At 49.1% G+C, this 25918-nt stretch overlaps 1 protein-coding gene across 1 annotated transcript in view; it reads left to right on the top strand.

Moving 5' to 3' along the window:
- Positions 1-23104, top strand: part of TG (thyroglobulin) — a 231434-nt gene extending 208330 nt beyond the window's left edge. The window contains exons 44-48 of the mRNA XM_052651771.1: positions 2442-2623; positions 5108-5215; positions 20148-20282; positions 21639-21829; positions 22986-23104. Of these exons, the coding sequence (XP_052507731.1) occupies positions 2442-2623; positions 5108-5215; positions 20148-20282; positions 21639-21829; positions 22986-23104 (735 nt within the window). The remainder of the gene's footprint in view (positions 1-2441; positions 2624-5107; positions 5216-20147; positions 20283-21638; positions 21830-22985) is intronic.
- Positions 23105-25918: the final 2814 nt, after the last annotated feature.

Raw genomic sequence — 25918 nt, 5'->3', positions numbered from 1 at the left:
AATAGATCAAGAATAGCCCCTGGAGATTCAGTGAAGCCTCCTGAAGGCACCCAGGGACCCCTGCCTGCATCTGGGACAAGGAAAAAAAAAAATCACTCGTATCTACTGACCATGTGTGCCCAGAGCTGTGCTATGCCCTGTATATTAAAGTTTTGTTGGAATTTGACAGTGATTCTATGCAACTGCCCAACTCACGGTGATTCACTGATATTTCAGTGAAATACACATGCTAAATGTTTAGCAATAATCAGAGTTATGTGAATGGTGACTAATATAATTTGGGAGATAAAATATTTCAAAAACTCAGAAAAGGGCAGATAATAACATGATGGTTTCCCCCTAAACTATTAGAAGACTGTGAAGTCAATTAGATTGCAGGCAAGCATTTTGAATAGACTAGATTAGACTAGACTAGAATACAATTCAATATAATGCAATGAAAACTATCAGATATATCATAGATGTTAACACCAGTTAGAATGAGTGTTACTTGTGAACATTACTACAGGCCTTTCGGTGTGAGTGTGTGTGAATTCCGCATGTATCCAATGTCTTTTTTATTATAGATCATGATCATTTGATAATATATGCATTGTATAATAAACCCATGTTGATATAATACACACTGATACAGTAAGCACATTGCTCTTCAGATTTAACAGATGTTAGTATTTTTTGCCATATTTTCTTCATATCTTTTCCAAGAAACAACCCAATATAGATAGAATTCAGACTAAGCCATCTGTGCACACCTCTCCCTATCGCCTTTCTTCATCTCTCCTGAAGCTGGTGTGTAACCACCAGCAGACGTGCTTCTGATCAGCGATTCACCCACTGGTCCAGGCTCTTGGTGAGCCAGGCTGAAGACAGCACAGCCCGTGACCCCAGTGGGTTGTGTCTCAAACAGCAGGGATTCCTTACTGATCATACCCACTGGACCATAATCACAGGTCCAGTGTGCTTGGGAATGTTTAGGAAAACAATCTAAACACACCAGGAAGTCCTGATAAGCACATGTTGGTGTTGACATAAAAGTCTAGAAATATGTAAACACACACCCTAGGACTGTACAAGGGCCAAGGGGCCTAGACCGCACACGCGGGAGCTGCATCTCCCTCCACCCCTTGTCTTCAGAAATAAGGAAACTGAGTCCTTGGGGGGAAGACATGACCCTCCCCAGACTCTCCCAGGCAGACAGGACAAGTAAGGAAGGGGAGAAGGAAGAGGAGGAAGACAAATACCATTCGACTTCACTCACAGGCGAAACAAACAACTGACCAAACCAAGCAATAGTAAACACGTAGACAGCAGGGGCAGAGCAGCGGTGATCAGAGCGGGAGGGTGGGGAGAGGGCAAGACGGGTAAAAGGGATTGACTTCAGTTTCATTTACTGTCTCAAGCGTATGTGATGGGACGGAAACTAAACCTTTGGTGGTGAGCTCACGGTCGGGTACCCAGAAGTAGGAATAGAATGCTGTACACATCAAACTTACCTAACATTATAGACCAGTGATACTGGAGTTTAAAAACAAATTTTGAAAAGAAGAGAGAAGAAAGGAAACAAGAAAGAAAGAAAAGACGGGAGGGAGGGAAAGAGGGAGGAAGGAAGAAAGGTAGGAACAGAGGAAAGAAAGGAAGAAGGAAAGGGGAAAGACTTATTTCCAACTGGACACCCATCCCCAGAGAGGTGCCCGGGGACCCCTCCCCATCCCCGCCCATCCTCTGTGAAATTGCCCTGCCCTCGCCCTGTCTCCCTGCCCTGCTTCTCTTCATAGCACCTGTCCCGGATGAACGGTGTAACTATTGGCTTATTTTCCACCTCCACTCTCTAGAACATGAGGCCCGCGAGAGCAGGGAAGCTTGATCAGGGCTCTCTGAACAGCATGCTCAGGGCTGTTTCCCAGGCCTGGCAAGCAGCTGGCCCTGGACTGGGAGTGGGTTTATCAGTAGAAGAGGGTACAGAGAACATCCTTACATTGACTGCTTGAGTCAGTGAAGGAGACGGGAGTCTGCTGTCCTAATGAGACCATGTGACAAGATGGCTGAGCACCCACCATGAGACCCAAGAGCAGCCTGCAGCAAAGGCTGGCGTTCAGTGAGCGCTTGCTTGTTGCCGGCACCCTTTTCGGTGCTTCACGTGTATTCAGCTTTTACTCTTCCTTGCAGCCCTGCCTGGGTTGGTTGGGGCAGGCTCCGCTCTGTCCATTTTCAGGCTGGGAGAGGGGGCACAGAGAGGTACAGGTGCTTGTTTAAGGCCACACAGCTGGGAGGAGGCAGCGCTGGGATTCGCACCCAGGCAGTCTGGCTCTAGCACCCATGGGCATCACACCATCTGCCACTGCTTTCCAGAGAGAAAATTCTAAACCAAGTGTTGGAACGACACTGACTTGAGGCCTTTCAGAATCTGATCGGGCGATTTCTGTATCTTTTTCTTTTTCAAGCAATTTGAGGAAAGTCAAGGCCGGACCAGTAGCAAAACAGCCTTTTATCAGGCGCTGCAGAACTCTCTGGGTGGCGAGGCAGAGGACGCCGGTGTGCAGGCTGCAGCTACGTGGTACTACTCCCTGGAGCATGACTCAGACGACTACGCCTCCTTCTCCCGCGCCCTGGAGCAGGCCACGCGGTGAGCCCCCTGGGCGCACGGGTCTGCCTCCACACGGACGTGGGGATGCTCAGGCCATTTGGGGAGAACCGGGGCACAGTGCCGCTGCTTTTCGCTGCCTGCTTCATTCAGTCCAAAGTGCGGGCTGCCTGCCCGCATCGGGGAGACACGAGGGGTGACCCCGTCCTTCCCTCCATGGTACTTGTGCCTGCTGTATACACCCTGTGCTTAGAAGCTGAGCTCAGCTGGTGCTGATGGAGAACCAGAGAGAGGGGCGCTTGGTGCAGAAGGGAACAGCCCAACCCAGCAGAGAGGACCCCCGTCCTCCAATCCAGCGGTCTGGACCTAGGCTACCCTTGAGAACCGTGTAAGGAGCACTCTAAGGGTGGGGCAAGAGCCCAGGCCTCATAAGCGCTGGTATATATCTCTCAGATGGTTAAAAATTTGCCTGCAGTACAGGAGACCTGGGTTCGATCCCTGGGTCAGGAAGATCCCCTGGAGGATGAAATGGCAACCCACATCATCATTCTTGCCTGGAGAATCCCATGGATAGAGGAGCCTGGTGGGCTGTAGTCCATGGGGTCGCAAAGAGTCCAACAGGATGGAGTGACTAACCATGAAATGTATTTCTAGGGTCCCTCAAGTGACTCTGCTTTGTGGCCAGAATTCACCTTGCACAGGAAACACAGACCTAGACAGGGGAAGGTTTGTGCCTGATGTCACACCTAGAATTGAGGACACAGGGCTCCTGAGGCCATGTGACCCCTTCCCCAGGATGCTGTTTCTACACTCGCTGTTTATGGGCCTTGTTGCTCAAGGTCACTGCCTCCAGCTTCCTTCTCTGGGGAAGTCAGCCCAGGTCCCCCACCCAGGAGTAGTTAGTGGATGCCCCCCACCCACGGCAGCCTCTGCCGTCCACAGGCCGTGCCTCTCTCTCATCAGTCAGGAAACAGCCAACTTCTGTTTCTCTCTGCCTGTGGAGCCCCTGGGATGAGACCACAGTGGTGACTCAAGAGCTAGAGTCACCTGTGAGTGCCCGTGGACATGTCCTGCTTCCCCGGCAGGACCGCCTCCATGAGGGGAGAACCTGGTCAGGGGGCTTCGGCATCCTGTGGCTCCTTTCCTGTCCTCAGGGAGGTCCACACTGGCCCTCCCTCTCCGTCCCTGGGGGCAGAGCCGCTGTCGAGGCTCGGAGGCCCCTGATGAACTCGCCTGTGATGGAACGAGCGGGACTGAAGGGTGTTGAGACCCGCTTCCCTGCTTGGTCTCTCTACCCAAGAGTCTGCGGTTTCCAGTCAGAGCATCATTGGCTCCGAATAAAACTTTGTACCACCCCCAGGGACCTCAGGGCCCAAGAAGGCTCTAATTTTCTCTCCAGTGGAGAGTTCAGCTTTGAACCCTTTGAACCAAATGGCCAGCAGCTGTTCCTGGAGGCCCAGCCCCAGAATGGACCCTAAGGGCTCACAGATGTCCAACTCCTGGGCCCTGAGACGTTCACAGCCACGTCAGGCCTGGCTCAGATCCATGTTGTGGAAAGAGCTCAGGCTAGAGTTCAGAAACCTATATTCCTTCCTGTTCCAGCTTTAGCCTGTAACTGTCTTTGAGAGCAGTCCATGAACTGGGGGCAGGAGCAGAGGTCTGAGGGAGGGCAGGTAACCCAGGAAGGCTTCACTGATGAGGCAGACTCCAGTTCTCCCTCAGGTCCGGCCCTCTTTCCCTTCCGGCCAGACTGAGACAACAGCCTCCACGGGCCTCCCTGGCTCCAGTGTCCTCGTCAGTGTTACCAGGGTGGGCCTCTCTGGAGGTCTGCTCCCACCCCTGTCCTGCTCACCACTCCTCAGGGGCCCATGAGCTGAAGAGGGCTGCCTCCATCTGCACTTCCAGCCTCACCCTGCCAGCCACGTGCTCTCTGAGAACCTTCCCTGTGCGCCTTGGAGGTGCTGGTCTCCACCTCCGGAGGAGGCAGCCCGCCTCAGTGGTGGACTTCCATGAGTCCATCACTTACTGGAATCCCTGCAGCGTCAGGCTCATGGGCCCCGTTTCTCAGCTGAGGACGTGGAGTGTCAAGGAGACGTAGAGATGCTGCTGGGATTCAAAGCCCGGTGGCCCCAGACCCTTGAGGTCTCCATCTTCTTTTTAAATGCATGATTATGTTCAGCTCCACAGTGTATTGTATTTATTTGAAGATAAGAAGTTTTGTTCCCAAGTTTTTGGATAAAATTGATGTTCTGGGAAGATGTTTCTCCCACGGGTCTCTTAACCCTGAGATGCGTTGTATGGACCACAGCGTGTGATCATGGCCGTCCATGAAGCAGGCTGGACTGTGCAGGGGGCCCAGCTGGGGCAAGAGGAAAGCTGGGGGTGCAAGGAGCCGGGGGCGTTCTCTGCGGGTGTGTGCAGAGGGGCTGGTAGCCCAGGGACCTTGCCCGGGAGAAACCTTTACCCAGCACGGTTGACCGTAGAGCTGGACGTGGCTAACATCCCCCTCTGTCTTCCTCTCACCAGAGACTACTTTATCATCTGCCCTGTGATTGACATGGCCAGTCACTGGGCAAGGACGGTCCGAGGAAATGTCTTCATGTACCACGCTCCAGAAAGCTACAGCCACAGCAGGTAAGGTGACCGCGCGGCCACAGTGGGTATCGGCACATGAAGGGCATCTGGCCGAGGGTCCCTGTCACTTCTGCGGTCCACAGGGTAACGGAGAAAAGGTGGCAGGACATGGTTCAATGACATGGAACACATCGCTTAACTTTTCTGAGTCTCATCTGAAAAATGGGTAGAACGGTAATCGCCACTGTATCTCACAGCACTGTAGGAAGGGCATGTAGGATAAAGTATGTAGAAAGCAGTTTGGGATTGCAACATTAACTCTTCATTGGTTGATCCGGCTTGGAAGGAGGAGCCATCTTTATTAATCCTATGTGTTTGTGCCTCTAAAAACTGAACAGTTAGCTTAATTTAAGAAAACGGCTTTCCAAAGTAAAAGATTTTTCGAAACAAAAGGAAATAATGATCACCTAGAGATACCAAATCCTAAACTCTAGAACCTCTAAATGTGACCTCTTAAGGAAAAAAGGGCTTGTAGATGTGAATAAACTAGGGATCCTGAGGCAAAAAGAAAAAAAAAAAAAACTATCCTGAATTATCCCAAAGGATCCTAAGTGCATTCACAAGTGTCCTTATAAGAGGGAGGTGGGGAGATTTGATATGCATAGAAGAGGAGGAAGCAGAGCTTGAGTGATCCACATATAAGCCAAGAAATGCCAGCACCACCAGAGTTGGAAGCGTAAGACCTGGCTTCTTGTCTGGAGCCTCCAGAGGCACCATGGCCCTGCCCACATCTGGACTTGGGCTCAATAAATCTGGTTTTGTCTCCAGAACCATGAAACAGCACATTTCTGTTGCTGTAAGTCACCAGAGTTCACCGTAATTTGTTATAGCAACTACAAGAAACTACTACAGTCTCGCAAATATTCTAGTTTTCCTAAGCAAGCACTCACTGTTTACCTGGCTTCCCTTGACAGGTTTTTAAATTTGTAACACTGCACAGAATGTCTGGTAAAGAATCTTCCTGCAATGCAGGAGACCCCAGTTGGATCCCTGGGTTGGGAAGATCCCCTCGAGAAAGGCCTGGCAACCCACTCCAGGATTCTTGCCTGGAGAATCCCATGGACAGAGGAGCCTGGCGGGCTACGGTCCACGGGGTGGCAAAGAGTCAGACACGACTGAGCGACACACACACACACACAGAACATCCATCTTTGTGAGGTCAGCAGTGTTGGAATGGCCTTCTGCACTTTACGGATAAAGAGTCCGAAGGTCAAGGAGCTTCACCTGATTTCCCCAAGGGCAAGCTGTGGTTGGTTATAGAACAGTGAGCTACTCAGCTTCTCTGAGCCCCAGAGTTCTCTCTCCATGAAAACGTGCGGTCTCTCTGCTTAGAAGGCTGTCAGCCTGCTCCATTTCCTAGAGTCAAGCAGCTGCCTCCAGGGTGTGGGAAGGGGAGTCATGTCAGGCGAGGATTCTGCTGAGAAGGCAGTCAGTAGAGAAGGAAGAGGGTGGTGAGGACAGTTGAGGGTTTGGACAAAGATGAAAGGGAGCCTCGTAACCCTGTGGCCACTGCGTCCTGGGGGGGCCAGGCGTGGGAAGTCATTGGTGGAGGCTGCCTTGGCAGCACCTCCCAAATACCAGGGCTCTCAGGAATTCGCACCCGGTGCATTTCTTCAGTCTGGTCTGCCCGCCTCTCTTCTAAGGTAGAGGTTATAGCAGAAGCTGTGAGCCTCCAGAGGTAAGCTCATCAAAAGCCTTCAACACATGCGTGTACTTTTGGATTTCAGAATGTTTTTGATAATTTTTTTTCATGTGTTTATTTATTCTTGGCTGTGCTGGGTCTCTGTCGCTGTATGGGCTTTTTCTCTAGTTGCAGCAAGTAGGGGCTATTCTAGTTGCAGTGCACGGGCTTCTCCTGACACTGGCTTTAGGGCCTATGGACTTCAGCATTTGCAGCACTCAGGCTTAGAGGCCTTGAGGCATGTGGGATCTTCCCAAGCCAGGGACTGAACCTGTGTCCCCTACACTGGTAGGTGGATTCTTTCTTTACCACTGAGCCACCTCAGTAGCTGGGACTCCAGAATTCATAAGTGTCAAAAAAAAAAAAAGAACTGCACCTATTATATGAGGACAGAAACAATCAAAACAAAGCATAATGAAAAGATCCATAGGATTCTAGCCAGAATCAGTAATACTTTGACCCCATCTGAATTCTTTTCCTCCCTGGGGGTGGTTAGAACAACAGTTCTGGAGGCCCAGAGTCAGGAATCAAGGCGGGAGCAGGGCCATGCTCCCCCTGGAGGCTGGAGGGGATGTTCTGCTCCAGCCCCACCCCACCCCCTGCTTCCGGGGGCCTCAGGCATTTCTTGGCTAGTAGATGAGCACCTTTCCAGTGTGCGTCTATGTGCAGATTTCTAAGACCCACCCTAAGGAGTTCCATTTTAACTTGGTTATCTCTGCAAAGACCTTGTTCCCAATGAAGGTCATATTCTGAGGTCCTAGAGGCAGGGGCTCCAACGTGTCTTTTAAGGGGGACAGAATTCAACCCGAAGCACCACCCCTCTTGGTAATATGACAGCCCTGCCGGGGAGGCTCCTGAGAGACAAGGATTCAAAGCTGGCTGTTTGGGACTTGGGATCGGGGTGGTCCTGGGAGGAGCGATCCTTGAACAGAGTCCAAGACATATCCTCAGACTGCCGTGGCCAGTTTGGTGCTCTGTGTTGCTGAAGAGCTTCTGCACACCCTCCTGGGGACCAACAAGCAGGGCTGGTCTGCAGACCCTCCCCTGAAAGGAAGGCATGTTTGTGCATGAGAACACAAAGTGCCTGCTGGGTCTTTATAGTCACAGCACCTCAGGGCCAAGAGACCCTCCTGACACAGAAAGGGCATAGTAGGTGCTCAGGAAACCATGCTGAAGGACAGAAGCTGATCCAACTACCTCATTTAACAGGTGGGAAAGTGTCCTTTCCACTCTAGTTTATGGGCGCCTTGGGGCTTAGTTTTGCCATCTGCAGAATGGGAGTAAGGTGGTGACAGAGGTCAGGAGTACTTAGTTTTAGCTGGGCTCTGTAGAGCCCTGGACCCAGGGTCCCTGAGAGGAGGACAGCAAGAAGAGGGTGGGGGTAATCTGAGCCTGCCAGCCCCTTATCTCAATAACTGAGCTTCAAGGAAAATTTCAAGGGCATGCAGTTTAGAGAGATATGAAAAACGTCTGGGCTCAGTCACCTTTAAGACACCTTCTGACTCTCACATTCTATGAATTTTGGGGCAAAGAGACTCTGCGTCACTGATATATTTTAGAGACAGATATGTTGCTAACTGTACAAAGGCAGAGAGTGTCCTGGTTAGAGCAGGGACTCTGGGCCAGCTGCCTTGTTAGAAACTTGTCTTATTAGCTCAGGAATCTAAAGCAAGTCACTTAATCTGCTTGGTGACAGTTTCTTCATCTGAAAATGGGAATAATAATAAGAGTGTCTACTTCGGAGGGTTGCTATGATCATTTGTATATAGAATGGGACCTGGTAAACAGGAAATGGTGAGAGTGTCTCATTATTCTTGTCCATCAAAACGCGTTCTTGACATTTTTCTAGGCATGTATCCTCTCTCCCACAACGACCGTAATACGGTTCCATCTATGTAGTAGATGAATGAATGAATCACGGGAACTAACCCATTTAATTGTTGGCAAGTTTATCTTTTACTGCCTGAAAAGACATCTCCCTCATTCTGCCCTGGAGCTGTCACAGTCTCGTTTATTTCTGGCTCAGATCTACAGACTTAAAATATATGTGCGTGCCTTATGGTTTCAGCCATCTGTCTGGTACCTCCATTTCTGTGAGCATGTATTAGCTTTCCTGGCATAGCCAGAGAGCAAAACACAATAAATTACCACTTTCTCACAGCCGCTTGTCAATTGATCGCAGCGCTGCTTGGCCCTCTACCTGCTTACCTGGATTGTAGATGAGATTTACATCTCTGAAATTCTGTGAGGAAAGAATAGGCATAATGGACGAGGGAGGAGACAAAGAAATGAAAATCTACAGTATGGGAGGAAGGTGCAATTTTAAGATCCAGATTCAATGAATCACATTTTGTCCAACTCATCTTACAGATAAAGAAACAAATGCTCAGGGGAGACTGGAGTTATGTGCCAGCTACAGAGTTAGTAAGTGGCAGTCTGAACTCAAACCCTGTCTCCTGCCCTTTCTCCAGTTTTCTTTCAATTGCACCTACTTCAGCCTGAAACTTCTGAGTCCCTACCATGGCTAAGTCCACTTGCTGGCTGTAACTTTGGACAAGATGCTTAACCTCTCTGAGCCTCAGTGCATCTTCATCTGTATAAGGAAGAGTGATAGTGCATGTCCCAAGGGATACTGGAAGGGTTCAGGGAGAGAATACCTGCATCTGGTCCAGCAGCTGTGCTTCCAAGACTTTCATGAGAACACAACTTACACTGTTTAAAACTATTGACATGAATCCTTCCTTGGTGATCAATGCAAAGAAATAGAGGAAAGCAATAGAATGGGAAAGACTAGAGGTCTCTCCAAGAAAATTAGAGATACCAAGGGAACATTTCATGCAAAAATGGGCTCGATAAAGGACAGAAATGGTATGGACCTAACAGAAGCAGAAGATATTAAGAAGAGGTGGCAAGAATACAGAGAAGAACGATACAAAAAAGATCTTCATGACCCAGATAACTATGATGGTGTGATCACTCATATATAGCCAGACATCCTGGAGTATGAAGCCAAGTGGGCCTTAGAAAGCATCACTATAGACAAAGCTAGTGGAGGTGCTGGAATTCCAGCTGAGCTATTTGAAATCCTAAAAGATGATGCTGTGAAAGTGCTGCACTCAATATGCCAGCGAATTTGGAAAACTCAGCAGTGGCCACAGGACTGGAAAAGGTCAGTTTTCATTCCAATCCCAAAGAAAGGCAATATCAAAGAATGTTCCAACTACTACACAATTGCACTCATCTCACATGCTAGCAAAGTAATTCTCAAAATTCTCCAAGCCAGGCTTCAATAGTATGTGAACCCTGAACTTCCAGATGTTCAAGCTGGTTTTAGAAAAGGCAGAGGAACCAGAAATCAAATTGCCAACATCTGCTGGATCATCAAAAAAGCAAGAAAGTTCCAGAAAAACATCTATTTCTGCTTTATTGACTATGCCAAAGCCTTTGACTGTGTGGATCACAATAAACTGTGGAAAATTCTGAAAGAGATCGGAATACCAGACCACCTGACCTGCCTCCTGAGAAATCTGTATGCAGGTCAGGAAGCAGCAGTTAGAACTGGACATGGAAGAACAGACTGGTTCCAAATTGGGAAAGGAGTACGTCAAGGCTGTATCTTGTCACCCTGCTTATTTAACTTATATACAGAGTACGTCATGCAAAATGCTGGGCTGGATGAAGCACAAGCTGGAATCAAGACTGCGGGGAGAAATATCAATAACCTCAGATATGCAGATGACACCACCCTTATGGCAGAAAGCAGAGAACTAAAGAGCCTGTTGATGAAAGTGAAAGAGGAGAGTGAAAAAGTTGGCTTAAAGCTCAACATTCAGAAAACTAAGATCATGGCATCTGATCCCATCTACTCATGGCAAATAGATGGGGAAACAATGGAAACAGTGAGAGACTTTATTTTGGGGGGGCTCCAAATCACTGCAGATGGTGACTGCAGGCATGAAATTAAAAGACGCTTGTTCATTGGAAGAAAAGTTATGACCAACCTAGATAGCATATTCAAAAGCAGAGACATTACTTTGCCAACAAATGTCTGTCTAGTCAAAGCTATGGTTTTTCCAGTAGTCATATGTGGATGTGAGAGTTGGACTATAAAGAAAGTTGAATGCTGAAGAATTGATGCTTTTGAACTGTAGTGTTGGAGAAGACTCTTGAGAGTTCCTTGGACTGCAAGGAGATCCAACCAGTCCATCCTAAAGGAAATCAGTCCTGAATATTCATTGGAAGGACTGATGTTGAAGCTGAAACTCCAATACTCTGGCCACCTAATGGGAAGAATTGACTCACTGAAAAAGACCCTGCTGCTGGGAAAGATTGAAGGCAGGAGGAGAAGGGATGACAGAGGAGGAGATGGTTGGATGGCATCACTGATTCAATGAACATGAGTTTGAGCAAGCTCCAGGAGTTGGTGAAGGACAGGGAAGCCTGGTGTGCTGCAGTCCATGGGATCACAAAGAGTCGGACACACCTGAGTGACTGAACCTAAGTGAACACAACTTAGAGTGTTTCTTTTGCTCAGTGCTGCTCACTGCAGAGATTTTGAGCTAGTTTCCTCCATGGCTCCATCTATATAGCCTATTGTTTCAGGAAGAGGAAGTTTCAGTGGTGACTATAATCTAGGGTGTCTCAACTTGAACACTGTTGACATTTCCAGCTGGATAACTCTTTGGCGTGGAGCCTATCCTGTGCATTGCATGCTGTTTAGCAGAGTTTAGTGGCAACTCTGACCTCCACTCATTCAGTGCCAGAGGCACCTTCCCAGTTGTGATAACTAAAAATGTCTCCAGACATGGCCACTTTCCTTGGGGGCCAAAATGCTCCTCAGTTGATAAGCACTTCTGGCATCCCTCAAAACGGCAGTTATCACTAACAGCACTGGAGGGAAGTGGCAACCCCTTTCTCAGACCCCATCCCTGAATAAGCACAGGACCAACCCACCCCCAGATACTGTGTCTGGCCCCACAGAGTCTCAGGCAGACCACAGCATACCACCCAACCAGAACCTTTGGTGCTTCTATTACAAAGCCCTGGAGAGCTGACAGGCTCTCTTTGGTGGTCACATCAGGCAGGGCCCTGGCCTGCTGTCCACTCCTGAATCTCAGGCCATGGGCATTGTCTCTCTTGCCCAGCTGTCTCTAAGCATCACCTCCCACACTCTGCGGGGACTCTTCCCTCCCTGCCAGTCCCGGCTTCACCATCTTGTTGACTGTGGTTGATGTCTTTCTCTCTAACCAGTTCTTCTCAAAGGACACACTTGCCAAGTATCTTCCCAGAACAGGCCCCCACTTTATTCTCTGCCGCTCATGAGCAAAAGGACTCCCCTGTGACCGACTCAGGTTTGGGGGTTCCTCTCCAGGCCCCAGCAAGCATAGCAGGGAGCATTGGTGTTTTCTCTGATACTGCCTGTCCTTAGGGGGCTCAGCCTGGTTCTGCCTTGTACTGTGTGCCTCTGGCTGGTGACAGCCTCTCTGAGCTTCGGTTTCCTCATCCGCAGATGGAGCTAGTAATAGTACTGATAACGTACAGGAGTGTGTGGGGATCAAGTAAAACAAAGCATGCAAACAGCCTAACCTGCTGCCTGGCGTAAAGTTGGCACTCAGTAGGTGCTACTCATACTGTTTAATGTATGATCCTGGGAGAACCCACGTTGGAATGAGCAAGTGCGAGGAAGAAAGTAACCACAGATAAAGTGGTTTTGGGGAACTGGCCACCGAAAGGGTTGCTGTGGCCACTTCAGAAAGGAGATTGAGGCCCATGATCTTAAGCTTCCTGGCAGGTAGAGTCAGGTCATCATTCGCATGGAAATTCACCTCGGGACTGTGTGAGCCATCAGACTTGAATCGTGTGCTCTGTTCAGGTCCTTATTCCAAAGCTTTTGGTCTCCAGGATCCTGAGATGTGATTTCCGTGTCTCTGCAGTGCAGAAGACATTTTAGAGAGCTGAGACTTGACTTTGAATGGGCGGTGGGGTCGGACTCTTGGGATTAAACACGTTTCCAAGCTCCACATAGGATGCTGGACTGTTCTATACCTTTGGAAGAAGCAATTCAGCGTAGAAGAACACATCCTTGGACGTTAAACCAACGAGGATGTTAATCCTGTCTCTTCCATTTGTTAGCTGCTGCATTTGAGCAAGTTCCTTTGCCTCAGTTTCCTCACCTAGAAAATGGGTTTAGTTACTTCTGCCTCATAGTGCGAAGATTCCCGTCAATATACATTAAATACTTGGCATATTGTAGCTGGTCAGTATTTGGGTTATTTTCCTTTTAGGATAAATAAGGTCTGAGAGAAAAAAAAAATGACTAACGAAGCATTTATGTTCCTGCTTCACAAGTTGTCCCAACCCTGGAAAAACAAAGCCATCAATTTCAAACTCAAGACATTTTGTACACCACTGCATGTGCATTCTAGATGTTTCTGTGCATTCCAGGGGCCTTTGACATTCCAGATTCGTAGTCTTATCTTTCTAGTTGCTGTGTCTTGGTGGATTAGTTGAAATTAGCAAACCAAAGAAAATATTAAGAGGCTGAATTCTTGAACTGAGTCCCTTGGCCTGGCTACATCCTGTGTGATTAACAAGATAATTTCCCAGTAAAGATGGAAGTAAATCATTTTCTGAGACTGAAGCCAACCTCATGATATATAAGGGCTTGTGCTATGCATCCTTTTAAACACTGATACAAGAAATAACTACTATCTTCTATGCCCCAGATTCTCTGAGATGGAAATCCTAGAGTTAGAGCAACTGGTAAGACAGAGAAGGGCTACACTCTTGGGACTAACACTATAGTCAGGGGTAAGGCTGATAAGGGTCTAAGAATAGGTTGCAAAGAACAGATGATAAATAAGTAGAATCAGTTTGGATAATGGCAGTAGGAAGAAAAAAGGAAAAAAGCTTGACATGTCTGAGGATAAAGAGGGATGGAGAACTGAAGTCTTTTGAAGAGGAGGAGAGTAGTTGGAGATGTGGGAGAAAAAGATGGGGTCTTGCAGTTCACATAGGAGTTTGCAAGCTGTGGCAGGCAGAGATATTATTGTATCTGAGTATGATAGAAAGGCATTGGAGATTTTTAAGATTATGTAGAATGCACATTGGTCTTTTCTTTCACATTCATGACACAACTCACTAAAAACCATTGGAAACCCTGTTATCCAATATTATGATCATTTAGTTAAGAAAGTTAACGAAAATGGGAGCTTTTGAAAAATGAATAAGGTATGTATATGCCTTAAACATTTAATTTGAACTGTAAGCATATAAACGTACATTTACTTGCCATGCTTCGTGCAGGGTCAAAAGTTTGAGTAGAAAAACACAGTTTGGAATTCTCTCTTTGAAATTTGTGCAAAACCAAAACCATAATGCAAGCTCTGTGATGTCCACTTTTGGTTTCTTGAAAGTGGGGCATCCACGAAATATGCAATACATTTAATTCAGCTGTGTAATTACAGTGAGAACTATAACAGGCACAAACAGATTAGCAAGGAACACAGTTGGCTCTTGGTAGACACATAACTTCCTGGTGAGAATAGATGTGTTGGGCCAGGAAAGTTCAGCCTTTTCTGAGCAACAGTTGTTATGCCTTATGTAGGGAATAAAATGTCCAGGTTAATCCAGCAAGTCCTTTGAAAGTGTCGCCTGTATTGCTAAAGCATATATCATCCAGCTCTGCTGGGCTTTAGGGAGCTATGGAAATATTGCAACTATTTCATCTGGAGCCGTGGATGGGGCTGTGTTATTTAAAGTACTGTATAGGGAATCCTTTTGTAAAACACAGGCCAAAGCATATAATTACTTCTTGATTAATTCATGGGCAGAATCTGAACTTTTGCATATTAGATTTGCACAAAGAGAAGCATACTGGTAAGCTTCTATTTGTAAGTTATTTAACAACCCTTCAAAAAAAAAAGAAAAGGCCTGAGAAGCAGAAGGACTTTTATTCCTTCGTGTTCCCTAATTTCCTTTGGAGGAAGTTGTCGAGAGAGATGCTGGCTAAAGATAAGAAAAGGAGTATATTTTATGGGGATGAGGTCAACAAACTTCCTCCTGCAGTCAGAACAACAAGGATAGAAGCTCAGATCAATCCAGTTACATAGGCTGGAGCAATGGCCTTTAAGCAGCCAAGCCTCTTCAACCTCCAGAAGGCAAACATGTGGCCTGTTTATGTCAAGAAAGATCCTACCCATTCCTCCCCCCTGCTCCCCAGCGCAGGTCACTGTGTCCACAGGGCCCAGAAACAAGTGTATTTCTCTGAGGACAGCACCTCAGTCCTGCTCCCTAAGAAGCCCTGGCATTCATGTGTGATGCCTCCCTTATGCTGGAAGCAGAGCTCAGGTCAGGAGATTGTGTGTGAATAGTCTCCGAAATGTGACTTTGCCTTTGACTCGCTGGAATGCAGGCTTAGCCTCCCTGCAAATCCAGCAGATTTTAGGTGAGCAGGTTGGCTAGAAGGTAAGGTCAGGGCCGGGGTGGGGATGGGTGGGGGGGGGAAGGGTGCAATCTGTTAAAGGAAGCAGCCTTCTGTCCCTACCGGATAATTGCAGCCACCCTGCGATTTCTGTTCTAATCTATCTTCCCAGCCTACTCCAGCAATGGTTCCCAAAGAGATCAGCTGGTGACTGGCTTGTGTAGAGATCACCAATGTCCCTCATCCCTTCAGATGTGGCCCTCAGTTCCTCTGGTCTCAGTTCTCATGCCTTTCACAGGACCAGAGCCGAAAGACCTTAATGAGCATGCACTGGAGTGGTTCCCAAACTTCCGGTTTTCTCCGGGGCTCAGAAAAGCTGAGTAGCTCACTGTTCTATAACCAACCACCGCTTGTCCTTGGGGAAATCACATGAAGCTCCTTGACCTTCGGACTCTTTGTCTGTAAAATGCAGAAGTCATTCCAACACACACTTCCGGCTCTCCTGTGATGTATCACCTTTCTGGGCCTTGGGTCGTCACCTGCAAACGATGCAGGTGCTACTCTTAACTTCCTGGCTGGTCCTTAATGTTGCTGATCAAAGATCAACCACAGTCTCTGGCATGTCACAGGTGCTCGGGAAATGGTAGCTGAACAGGCGCCGAGGAGAGCTGGCCGCTGAACGGTCCAGGTGGGGACTGCAGACTCTGGGCTTTGTCTGAGCTTGACCGTGGATGCTTTGTCACCAAACAACGGGCTTGGCTCTTCGGGTCCCAGAACCTATAAATTCTGGTGCCACTTCCTCCTCCCTGCTCAGGACTGAAGGAAAGCTTACCTTGGTTCTGAGAGGATCGGGGTACCTGACAACAGCTGCAAAGAGACATCACCCTTTAGGACTGTTATTCTGAGTGCCGTTGGTCCTGGGGGCTCACACTGTCTCATGTTCCTTCTATGATGCCTTTCATGCAGGCACCAGAAACAGTGACAGATTTTCTTTTCTTGGGCTCCAGAATCACTGTGGATGGTGACTGTGGTCATGAAATTAAAAGATGCTTACTCCTTGGTAGAAAAGCTATGACAAACCTAGACAGCCTATTAAAAAGCAGAGACATCACTTGGCCCACAAAGGTCCATGTACTCAAAGCGATGGTTTTTCCTGTAGTCATGTATGGATGTGAATGTTGGACCGAGTGCCAAAGAATTGATGCTTTTGAATTTCGATTCTGAAGAAGACTCTTAAGAGTCCCTTGGATAGCAAGGAATCAAACCAATCATTCCTAAAGGAAATCAACCCTGAGTATTCACTGGAAGGACTGATACTGAAGATGAAGCTCCAACACTTTGGCCACTTGACGCAAAGAGCCAACTCATCGGAAAAGAAGCTGGTGCTGGGAAAGATTGAAGGCAGGAGGAGAAGGGGGCACCAGAGAATGAGGTAGGTAGATAGCATCACGGACTCAATGGATATGAATCTGAGCAATCTTCCGAGATAGTGGAGGACAGGGGAGCCTGGCATGCTGCAGTCCTTGTGGTCACAAAGTGTTGGACACGACTCAGCTGCTGAACAATAAAAACCATAATCACTCTAGTTCCCGGAATTTGTGAAACACTTGTTTTAATAGCCTCCACGTGCCATGGATGCACTGGTCTGTATTTCACGATGAAGAAACTCAGCCTCAAAGACATCAAATGACTCATCTAAAGTTATGCGGGTGACAAGTGACAGATAGAGCAGGGTCTCAGCTGTGACTCGGTAGCGTGTCATTCTTCTGTGCCCTGCTGAGAGTCACATGCATGCCTGCTGATAAGTCTGGCGGTCACAGGAGGCACTCTGCCTCTCGAGCCCCTAGGAGGTCCCCAGCTAGACCAGGTGCCCGGCCCCCAGCCCCACCTCAGGCCCGTGAGTCACTGCAGTTCCCGGCCTAAGCAGGTGAGGAACAGCAGGGAAGGCCCCTTCTGCGCTTGAAGTGTCCCCCTTCACATCCCCCATCTTGAGGGTGGTCTCCCTTCCCATCTCTGGGGTCGCCACAGTGGGTTACTCAGAGTCACACTGAGTATCAACCCTGAGTATTCACTGGAAGGACTGATACTGAAGATGAAGCTCCAACACTTTGGCCACTTGATGCGAAGAGCCAACTCATCGGAAAAGAAGCTGGTGCTGGGAAAGATTGAAGGCAGGAGGAGAAGGGGGCACCAGAGAATGAGGTAGGTAGATAGCGTCACGGACTCAATGGACATGAATCTGAGCAATCTTCCGGAGATAGTGGAGGACAGGGTCCTCTAGTCACACAGCTCTGCTTCTTGCTTCAGAGCAGTTCAGTCTCTGTACAAATTGCCTTTACCTGGGAGTCATGTAATCTAAGCCCTTTCCCAGGACCAGCACTGGGCATATCTGCCCATGGTACCAGCGCTGATGAGAATCACTGGTGATTCTGTACCCCTGTTCAGAGATGCCACTGACACCTCAAAGATGGGTGATTAAATCTGGAAGGAGAATGAGAAAGAAGTGGGCCAAGCGTTCAGGTACCTACCGCATCCCCCGTATTTCAGACTTCACGGCAGCCATGTGCAGTAGGTATTTCACACTCGTTCCCCAGATGACAAAACAGGAAATCAGGGAGGTCAGGCAATTTTTGGGAAATCGCTCAGCCTGAGAGTAGAGGAGCCAGGGCCAGGGACAGTGTCCTTGGGCCACTCCCCTCAGGTCTTCTGTTAACCTCATGCCTCCCTAGCAAGGCTCTTGGCCCAACTCTGCTGTTCAAGTTTCTGCTGTCTCTGAGTAAGTCAGGAAACCTCTCTGAACTTCATCTTCCTCATCTATAGAGTTAAGAAGTTGGCTCTCGTGATAAATTGGGCCAAGTGCAAGGTCAGAGAACACGGCCTCGCCACAAGACCTCGCTCATTTCTGAAGACAAATGCAGATTTGGAGGGTTCCCCAAACTACCCTCTGGTTTGAAAATTCCCTGGAAGGACTCACAGACCTCAGGGAAAGCTGCTGTAGTCATGGTTGAGGTCGTCACAAGGAAGGGATGTAGATGACGATCAAAGGAAGGGCGGCAGAGCGCAGAGTCCCGGGGCTTCCGAACGCGAAGCTCTGCTGTTGCCCTCTCCCCGTGGCATCGGGAGGGCCATGCTCTGGACACTGATGTGAAAGCGAAGCTCCAGTACTTTGGCCCCCTGATGTGAAGAACCAACTCGTTAGAAAAGACCCTGATGCTGGGGAAGATTGAGGACAGGAGGAGAAAGGGGCGACAGGATGAGATGGTTGGATGGCATCACTGACTTGATGGACATGGGTGTGAGCGAACTCTGAGAGATAGTGAAAGATCGGGAAGGCTGACATGCTGCAGTCCATGGAGTGGCAAAGAGTCGGGCACAACTTAACAACGGAACAACAAAGATGTACCCAGAGTGGTGTCCACCAGGGAGGTGCCTTCAAATGGTGCTCAGAGGTTTGATAGGAGCCCCTTTACGTGATTGACTGCTTCATTGATTGCCCGTGTGGTTAACCTCAGTCTCCAGGTAGAGTGTTATCATATGGCCCAGAGCCCCCACACTAAGGCACGTGGTTGATCTGGCATGGCCAGCCCCTGTGCTGATACAGCTACATTTAAGGAAGGTCCAGCATGGCCAATAAAGTGCTGCCCTAAAGAAAGACACTCACGTCGGTATGGCATGGATTACTTCCCAGCCACCAGAGGGCATGGGCCAGACTTCTTGGGAAAAGTCAGATTCTCTACTATACTGCTGTAAAGTCCCTCCAGCCTTTCTCCCAGCACTCACTCCCATGGACCTGTGTACCACTGGACTTGTCTCCCCATTGCCAGCTCAGTCCATTTCAACCACTCATTGGGCTTCCAAATCTTTATTCCCTCCTGCCTGCTGCTTATTCAGTTCAGTTCATTTCAGTCGCTCAGTCATGTCCGACTCTTTGCAACCCCATGAATTGCAGCACGCCAGGCTTCCCTGTCCATCACCATCTCCCGGAGTTCACTCAAACTCATGTCCATCGAGTCAGTGATGCCATCCAGCCATCTCATCCTCTGTTGTCCCCTTTTCCTCCTGCCCCCAATCCCTCCCAGCATTAGAGTCTTTTCCAATGAGTCAACTCTTCGCATGAGGTGGCTGAAGTATTGGAGTTTCAGCTTTAGCGTCAGTCCTTCCAAAGAACACCCAGGACTGATCTCCTTTAGAATGGACTGGTTGGATCTCCTTGCAGTCCAAGGGACTCTCAAGAGTCTTCTCCAACACCACAGTTCAAAAGCATCAATTCTTCGGTGCTCAGCTTTCTTCACAGTCCAACTCTCACATCCATCCAGATCTCCGGTTAAGCGTAGTGTATGTATTATTGACCAGTTATGTGCCAGGCATTGTACTGAATGGGTTACATGGATGAGTGTCAAGCTGGAAAAGAGTTGGAGAGTATAAACCATGTATGATTATAAGGACTAGCACAGGAAGGGTTGAAAACACAAGTTACTTTGAACAAACAGATGTTCAATTGATAGTGTTCTAAGTATCATGGAATGCAGTCAAGAGAACATTGTCTTAGAAAATTGCTTAGTCTTACAGATGTTTCCAGGGAGTTGCATTCTCAGGGTTGGGTACTCTTCAACCTATGTGCCGAGGATCTGCCCAAGAGGCCACTGGACTAAGGGCCAAGCAAAATCTCAACTCAACTAAGCACCACACAGGAATCTAAGACATAAAGAGAGAGAATCTTCACTGGGGCATGAATACTGGATTTTGGCTCATGTGGGTTCTTCCAGCAGTTTAATATTCCTTTAACTTTTGTTTTTTCTTATAACTTTTGTTTCTGTGTGTTTTCCCAGCTTGGAATTGCTGACAGATGTTCTGTATGCCTTTGGACTTCCCTTCTACCCTGCCTACGAGGGGCAGTTTACTCTGGAGGAGAAAAGCCTTTCCCTGAAAATCATGCAGTATTTTTCCAACTTCATCCGATCCGGGTGAGTGGACCGTGTGCGCCTGGAGGCTGTCGTGTGCATCCCTTCCCCTCCCTCTGAACGCAAAGGTCACACTTTACACTGACGGACTCACCCTTGCCTCCCTGCCAGTGGTCTCCCTGACTCAATCTCCCCTTCCATCCAAAGTGGCCTTGGTATAGAAACATCCCAATCGTGTACTCTCTTGGATGGCTCTAGACTTTCTCACCCTCAGCACTGTTGACACTGGTCTGGGTGAGTCTTTGTGGCAGGGCGTCCTAGGCATTCTAGGCTGTCTAGCAGCATCCCTGGCCTCCATCCACTAGAGGCTAGGAGCACCTCACCCGTGTTCCAGTTATGTTGTTGCTGTTCAATCACTCAGTTGTGTCCGACTCTTTGCCACCCCATGGACTGCAGCATGCCAGGCTTCCCTGTCCTTCACTATCTCCCAGAGTTTGCTCAAACTCATGTCCATTGAGTTGATGATGCCATCCAACCATCTCATTCTCTGCCACCCCCTTTTCCTCTTGCCCTCCATTTTTCCCAGCATCAAGGTCTTTTCTAAGCAGTCGGCTCTTCACATCAGGTGGTCAAAATTTTGGAGCTTTAGCTTCATCATCAATCCTTCCATTTATGAGAACAAAAGTATCTCAGACATTACCAAATGCCCCCTGGAAGGCAGAACCACCCCCAAGTGCAGGACTGCCATCTTAGAAGATCAAATGAAGTTCCAGTGCTCAAGACCCTTCCTTGTCTCCCCCCAGCCTTCCCACACACCTCTATTCTAGCCCAGCTAGTGTGCTCACCATTCCTTCTTCTGGAGCCAGTTCCTGCTTCACTGCCCGCCCCGCTGTGGTTTACCTCTGTCCCTTTACACCAGACCAGGAGTGCTCACCGAGCTCAGTGCTCAGCCCCCTGGAAACTTCAAAGGACGAGTTGACCTGTAGGTGGCCAACAAGTTTGTCCAGCTCCAGGCCCACCTACCTGCCCAGGCCTTGGGCAAACAAAGGCATTCCAGACACTAGCAGAGCAAAGATCACCAGAATTGAAAAGGACATGTGACCTCCTGACCGATCAGAAAGTCAGAAGGGCAGGGCTAGGTCCTGGGAAACACTGCTGGGTCCTGAACTCACATCTTTTCCTCTTGCAGAAATGGCCTAAGAGGGGTGAGTCAGGGCCTCTGTGTCTTTACTCACATGTAACACAGCTGTTCAGAGCACAGCCCTGGAATCAGATGGGGCGGGTTTTCAACTCCTGCTCCAACACCTAAAGATGTGTGACTAGGTCCTCAGAGACTGTGTGCGAGCGGGCAGTGATCTCAGATGATGAAAGGAAAGAGCATCATTCCTCATGGGTGTTGCTTTCTTCTCATTTCCCCAGAAATCCCAACTACCCTCATGAGTTCTCCAGGAGAGTGCCTGAATTTGCAGTCCCCTGGCCTGACTTTGTCCCCCGCGATGGTGCAGAGAGCTACAAGGAGCTCAGTGTCCTGCTCCCCAACCGACAGGGCCTGAAAAAAGCCGACTGCTCCTTCTGGTCCAAGTACATCCAGTCTCTGAAGGCCTCAGCAGGTGGGGAGCAGGGGGTCGCCGGGCCCCCGGGATGCCATTGACATCGCCCCTTCCTGTGAGGGGCTCACAGTTTGGAGGCAGGAGGAGTGGGTCCTCTTTGCCGAGGCCTCCTGTTCTGATGGCGGCACAGTGAGAAGACCCTGGGGGGCCTGGAGTTGGGAGGGCTGGGAGGGTTGAGAAGGGAGCCACCGGCAGGCAGCACTTGTGGGGAGAGACCTTGAACTTCCTACTCGCTGCCCTCGGAGGCCTGGCTGAAACAGCTTAGAAAGGGCTTTCTGCCAGGGGAGAAGTGGGCATTTCATCTCTTCCTGTCGAAGAGAACTTCCTGTTGCAAAGGTGCTGAGAGGAAGTGAATCATGAGGACACTGGGGACAGAGAGAGCGGTGCAGAAGCTTCCGGAAAAGTTGGGGAGTGAGTGACATAACCAGTGAATGCCATTCCGCTTTGTGGTGCCATGATGGAAGCCTGACCCCTCACTAGGGAGGTCCCAAGGGAGCGAGGGCTGGCATCTCCCTGGAGCCTCTGGGAAGGCTTCCTGGGGGAGGTGACACTGGAGCTGAGGTTTTCAGCTTGACAGGAGCTCCTCCTGTGGGGAGCGAAAGGCTGGAGCGCTCAGCAGGGAAGCAGCTTGGCCAACATACGTTTTAGACTCGCAACTCTGCTTTTTATTATTATTGTTAGTTTATTTGTTTTGGCTGTGCTGGGTCTTCGTAGCTGCTCGGGCTTTCTCTAGCTGCGGCGTGCCGGTTTCTCCTCGCCGAGCATAGGCTCCAGGAGGCATGGGCACAGCAGTTGTGAGTCATGGGCTCAGTGATTGCGGCACATGGGCTTCCTTGCTCTGCAGTATGTGAAATCTCCCCAGACCGGGCATCGAACCGTGTGCCCTGCATCAGCAGGCAGATTCTTAACCACTGGACTGCAGGGGAAGTCCTCAACTCTGATTTTATCTTCTCAGTTGATGAACTCAAGGCCATCGTGCTCTTAGTATATCCCTGCAGTCAGGCTATAAGTCTGGTGCCCCGCCCCAGAAATCTCCCTCTGGAGGGGCATCACTAGGGAGCTCCCATCAAAGACTGGAGTCTCTTTTGAGTCATAGGGGAAGAGATGAGGGAGAAATCGGATCCAGGTTGGACCAGCCTTGTCTGTCCTATTTCAGATGAAACTAAGGACGGGCTGTCAGCAGAGAGCGAAGAGGAGGACCAGCTGGCTGGCTCTGGGCTGACAGAGGACCTCCTGGGTCTCCCAGAGTTAGCCTCCAAGACCTACAGCAAGTGACCAGCCCCATCCCAAATGCCACCCTGGACACCTTATTCTCCAACATAGCCGCTATCAATAAAGTGTCTACATGCAGAAAAGCATTGGTGACTCAGATTCATTAATTTCAGACAGTCCTTGGGAGACACCAGGGATTCTTGTGGCTCAGAGGGTAAAGCATCTGCCTGCAATGCAGGAGACCTGGGTTCAATCCCTGGGTCAGGAAGATCCCCTGGAGAAGGAAATGGCAACCCACTCCAGCCTGGAGAATCCCATGGATAGGGGAGCCTGGTAGGCTACAGTCCATGGGGTCGCAAAGAGATGGACACGACTGAGCGACTTCACTCACTCACTCACTTGGGAGACACCAAACTATGTCCTTATCCTCCCAAGGTTTGAATCCCAGGGTGCTGTTTCCTTCTGACAAATATTGATGGAGCATCCCCTTTGCACCAAGCCCTGTGCAGGGTAATGGGGGTGGAGGGGGGCAAGGACCCTCCCCTCCAGAAGGAGAGTCAGGCAGGTCAGCAGTGACCCAGGGAATGGGGATCTATCTAGGGCAAACCCCAGAAGAAGACAGTCTCACCTGTGTGTTGGAAAGAATTCTCTTGTGAAGATTCCAAAACGGAGGTGGGAGGCCAACTCAGGCTGGGACAGTATTCTGAATGAGAGGTGGTGAGGTCTGGATGGAGGCAGAGAGGATGGGGTGGGAGTGGGGAAAGGTACAGATCCACAAACCCTTCAGAAATTAGAGGTGACAGGACCTGACTGAGAGGAAAGAGGTGCAAGGATGCAGAATTCTACTTATGAAGGCAAATCTTCTGTTATCTTCTGTTTAGATCCCTCACCCACCCCCCAACCTTTCTCTCTCTCTCCTGTTTCTCTCCCCTCGCTCCCCCACTCTATACACACACACAATTAACCCAAAGTTGAAGCAGGTGGAGCTGGTTCACAGTCTGTCGTTTACATGACATGTCACAAGTGGTATTCACACGTCATCTCATTTGAACTCAGACCAAAGCCAGTGAATATTCATATGTTGGGACTATCACTCCCATTCTGCAGATGTGGAAGGTGGAGCTCAGAAAGGCTTATATGGTGCCTAAATTCATGCAGGGGAGAGGTGGAGGATCAGAGTTCAACTCAAGTCTTCTGATTTCTGTTTCCCTGTGCTTCCTGGACTTCAGATAAGTCTGTGTGTCTTGTAAAAGCCTACTGATAGCCCTGAAACCCCAGGTGATCTCTAATCAGCATTATAGGTGTTTTTTTTTTTTTTTTTTTTTTTGCAAAGATGGTTCCATGTAAGTAAACAAGTACCCAACTACAATGATTTAACTAAAGGATACTTCCAGAGGCAAGTAGTCCCAAGATTGACCAATGGCTCAGTGGTGCAATCAAGGACCCAGACTCTGTGTAGCCTTCCTCTTTGCTATCTTCAGTCCATGGATGATGGTTCACTTCACTAACATAATATGGCTGCCACAGCTCCAGACATCACACCCCGTCCCGATAGCATCCCATGCTGGAAGTAAGCAGGACAGAGTACCAAGGGCCTTGCCTTCAAGTGCTTCTTTCTTTTCTTGGAGGAAAATCTTTCCTGGAAATTCCTAGCAGATTTCCCTTTACATCTCATTGTCCATAATGGAACTGTGTTCTCACTTTTAGACCAGTTACTTTAGACTTTTAGACGGTAGGGAATGGGCTTACCATGATCTGATTAGACTAGGCATGACTTGTTTCCTATAATAGATGTTGCTGTTCCAGCAAAGCTGGGGTGCAGTTAGCTGAGACAAGTGGAGAGATAGCTGTTGGGTAGAGAGCTGTCACTCTGCCACAAAATTAGCTTTGCTCCCAAGACCGTGAGAGTTGATCCTGCCCTCTCAGCCTTGGGGCCATTCTTTCTTGGCCCAGGGTTGGAGTTGGCCTGAAGCACCTCTTTGCTTCCTCAGTCCAGTGTGGACTGTGAAATCCGATAAGCCCAACTGCCCCAGTGTCAGGGGTCATGGCCCTGGTGGATCCAGGTACCCTTAATTGAGGAGCAGGTTACCGGGTCTGGGGGCTCAGACAGGGGGCAGGGGCAGGCGGCACAGCCCCAGGAGGCGTGCTCTGCCTTTCCAGGCCTTGTTTGGGTCTCCTGGGGGATCCAGAGGTGGGAGTGGATGCGATCTCTGTTTGCTCCCTGTGGCTGCTGTCACACACTACCGTAAAGGGTCAGGGGGGTGGCATTAAAGCAACAGCAGTAAATGATTTCAGTTCTAGAAGCCAGAATCCAACACGAAGGGGCTAACAGAGCCACTGTCTCTAAGGCCCTGAAAGATAATCCATTTCATGCTCCTCCCCCAGCTTCTGGTGACTAATGACTGGGGGCTCCCTGCCATCTCTGCCTCTGTCCTCACACGGACTTCCCTGCGCATCAAACCTGCCTCTCCTTTCTCTTACAGGGACACTCTGAATCCAAAATGATCTTATCTTGAGATCCATGATTGCATATGCAAACCCCATATTTCCAAATAAGTTCATATCCACATTTGCATTGCTCAGTCGCTTAGTTATGTCTGACTCTTTGCTGACTCTACCAGACCCCCTGGACTGTAGCCCTCCAGGCTCCTCTGACCATGGGATTTTCCAGGCAAAAATACTGGCGTGGGCTGCCGTTTCCTACCCCAGGGGACCTTCCTAACCCAGGAATCTAACCTCATCTCTTGCCTCTCCTGCATTAGCAGGTGGATTCTTTACTACTAGTGCCATCTGGGACGCCCAAGGTGGTTTTGGTTTCTGTTGTTTTTAGCTGCTAAGTTGTGTCCAACTCTTGTGACCTGTAGCCTGCCAGGCCCC

This window comes from Budorcas taxicolor, chromosome 14, assembly GCF_023091745.1.
Source record: "Budorcas taxicolor isolate Tak-1 chromosome 14, Takin1.1, whole genome shotgun sequence".
NCBI classification, from domain to species: Eukaryota; Metazoa; Chordata; class Mammalia; order Artiodactyla; family Bovidae; genus Budorcas; species Budorcas taxicolor.
The sequence above is the reverse complement of the archived record's forward strand: the minus strand, read 5'-3'. Positions and strand labels throughout refer to the sequence as shown.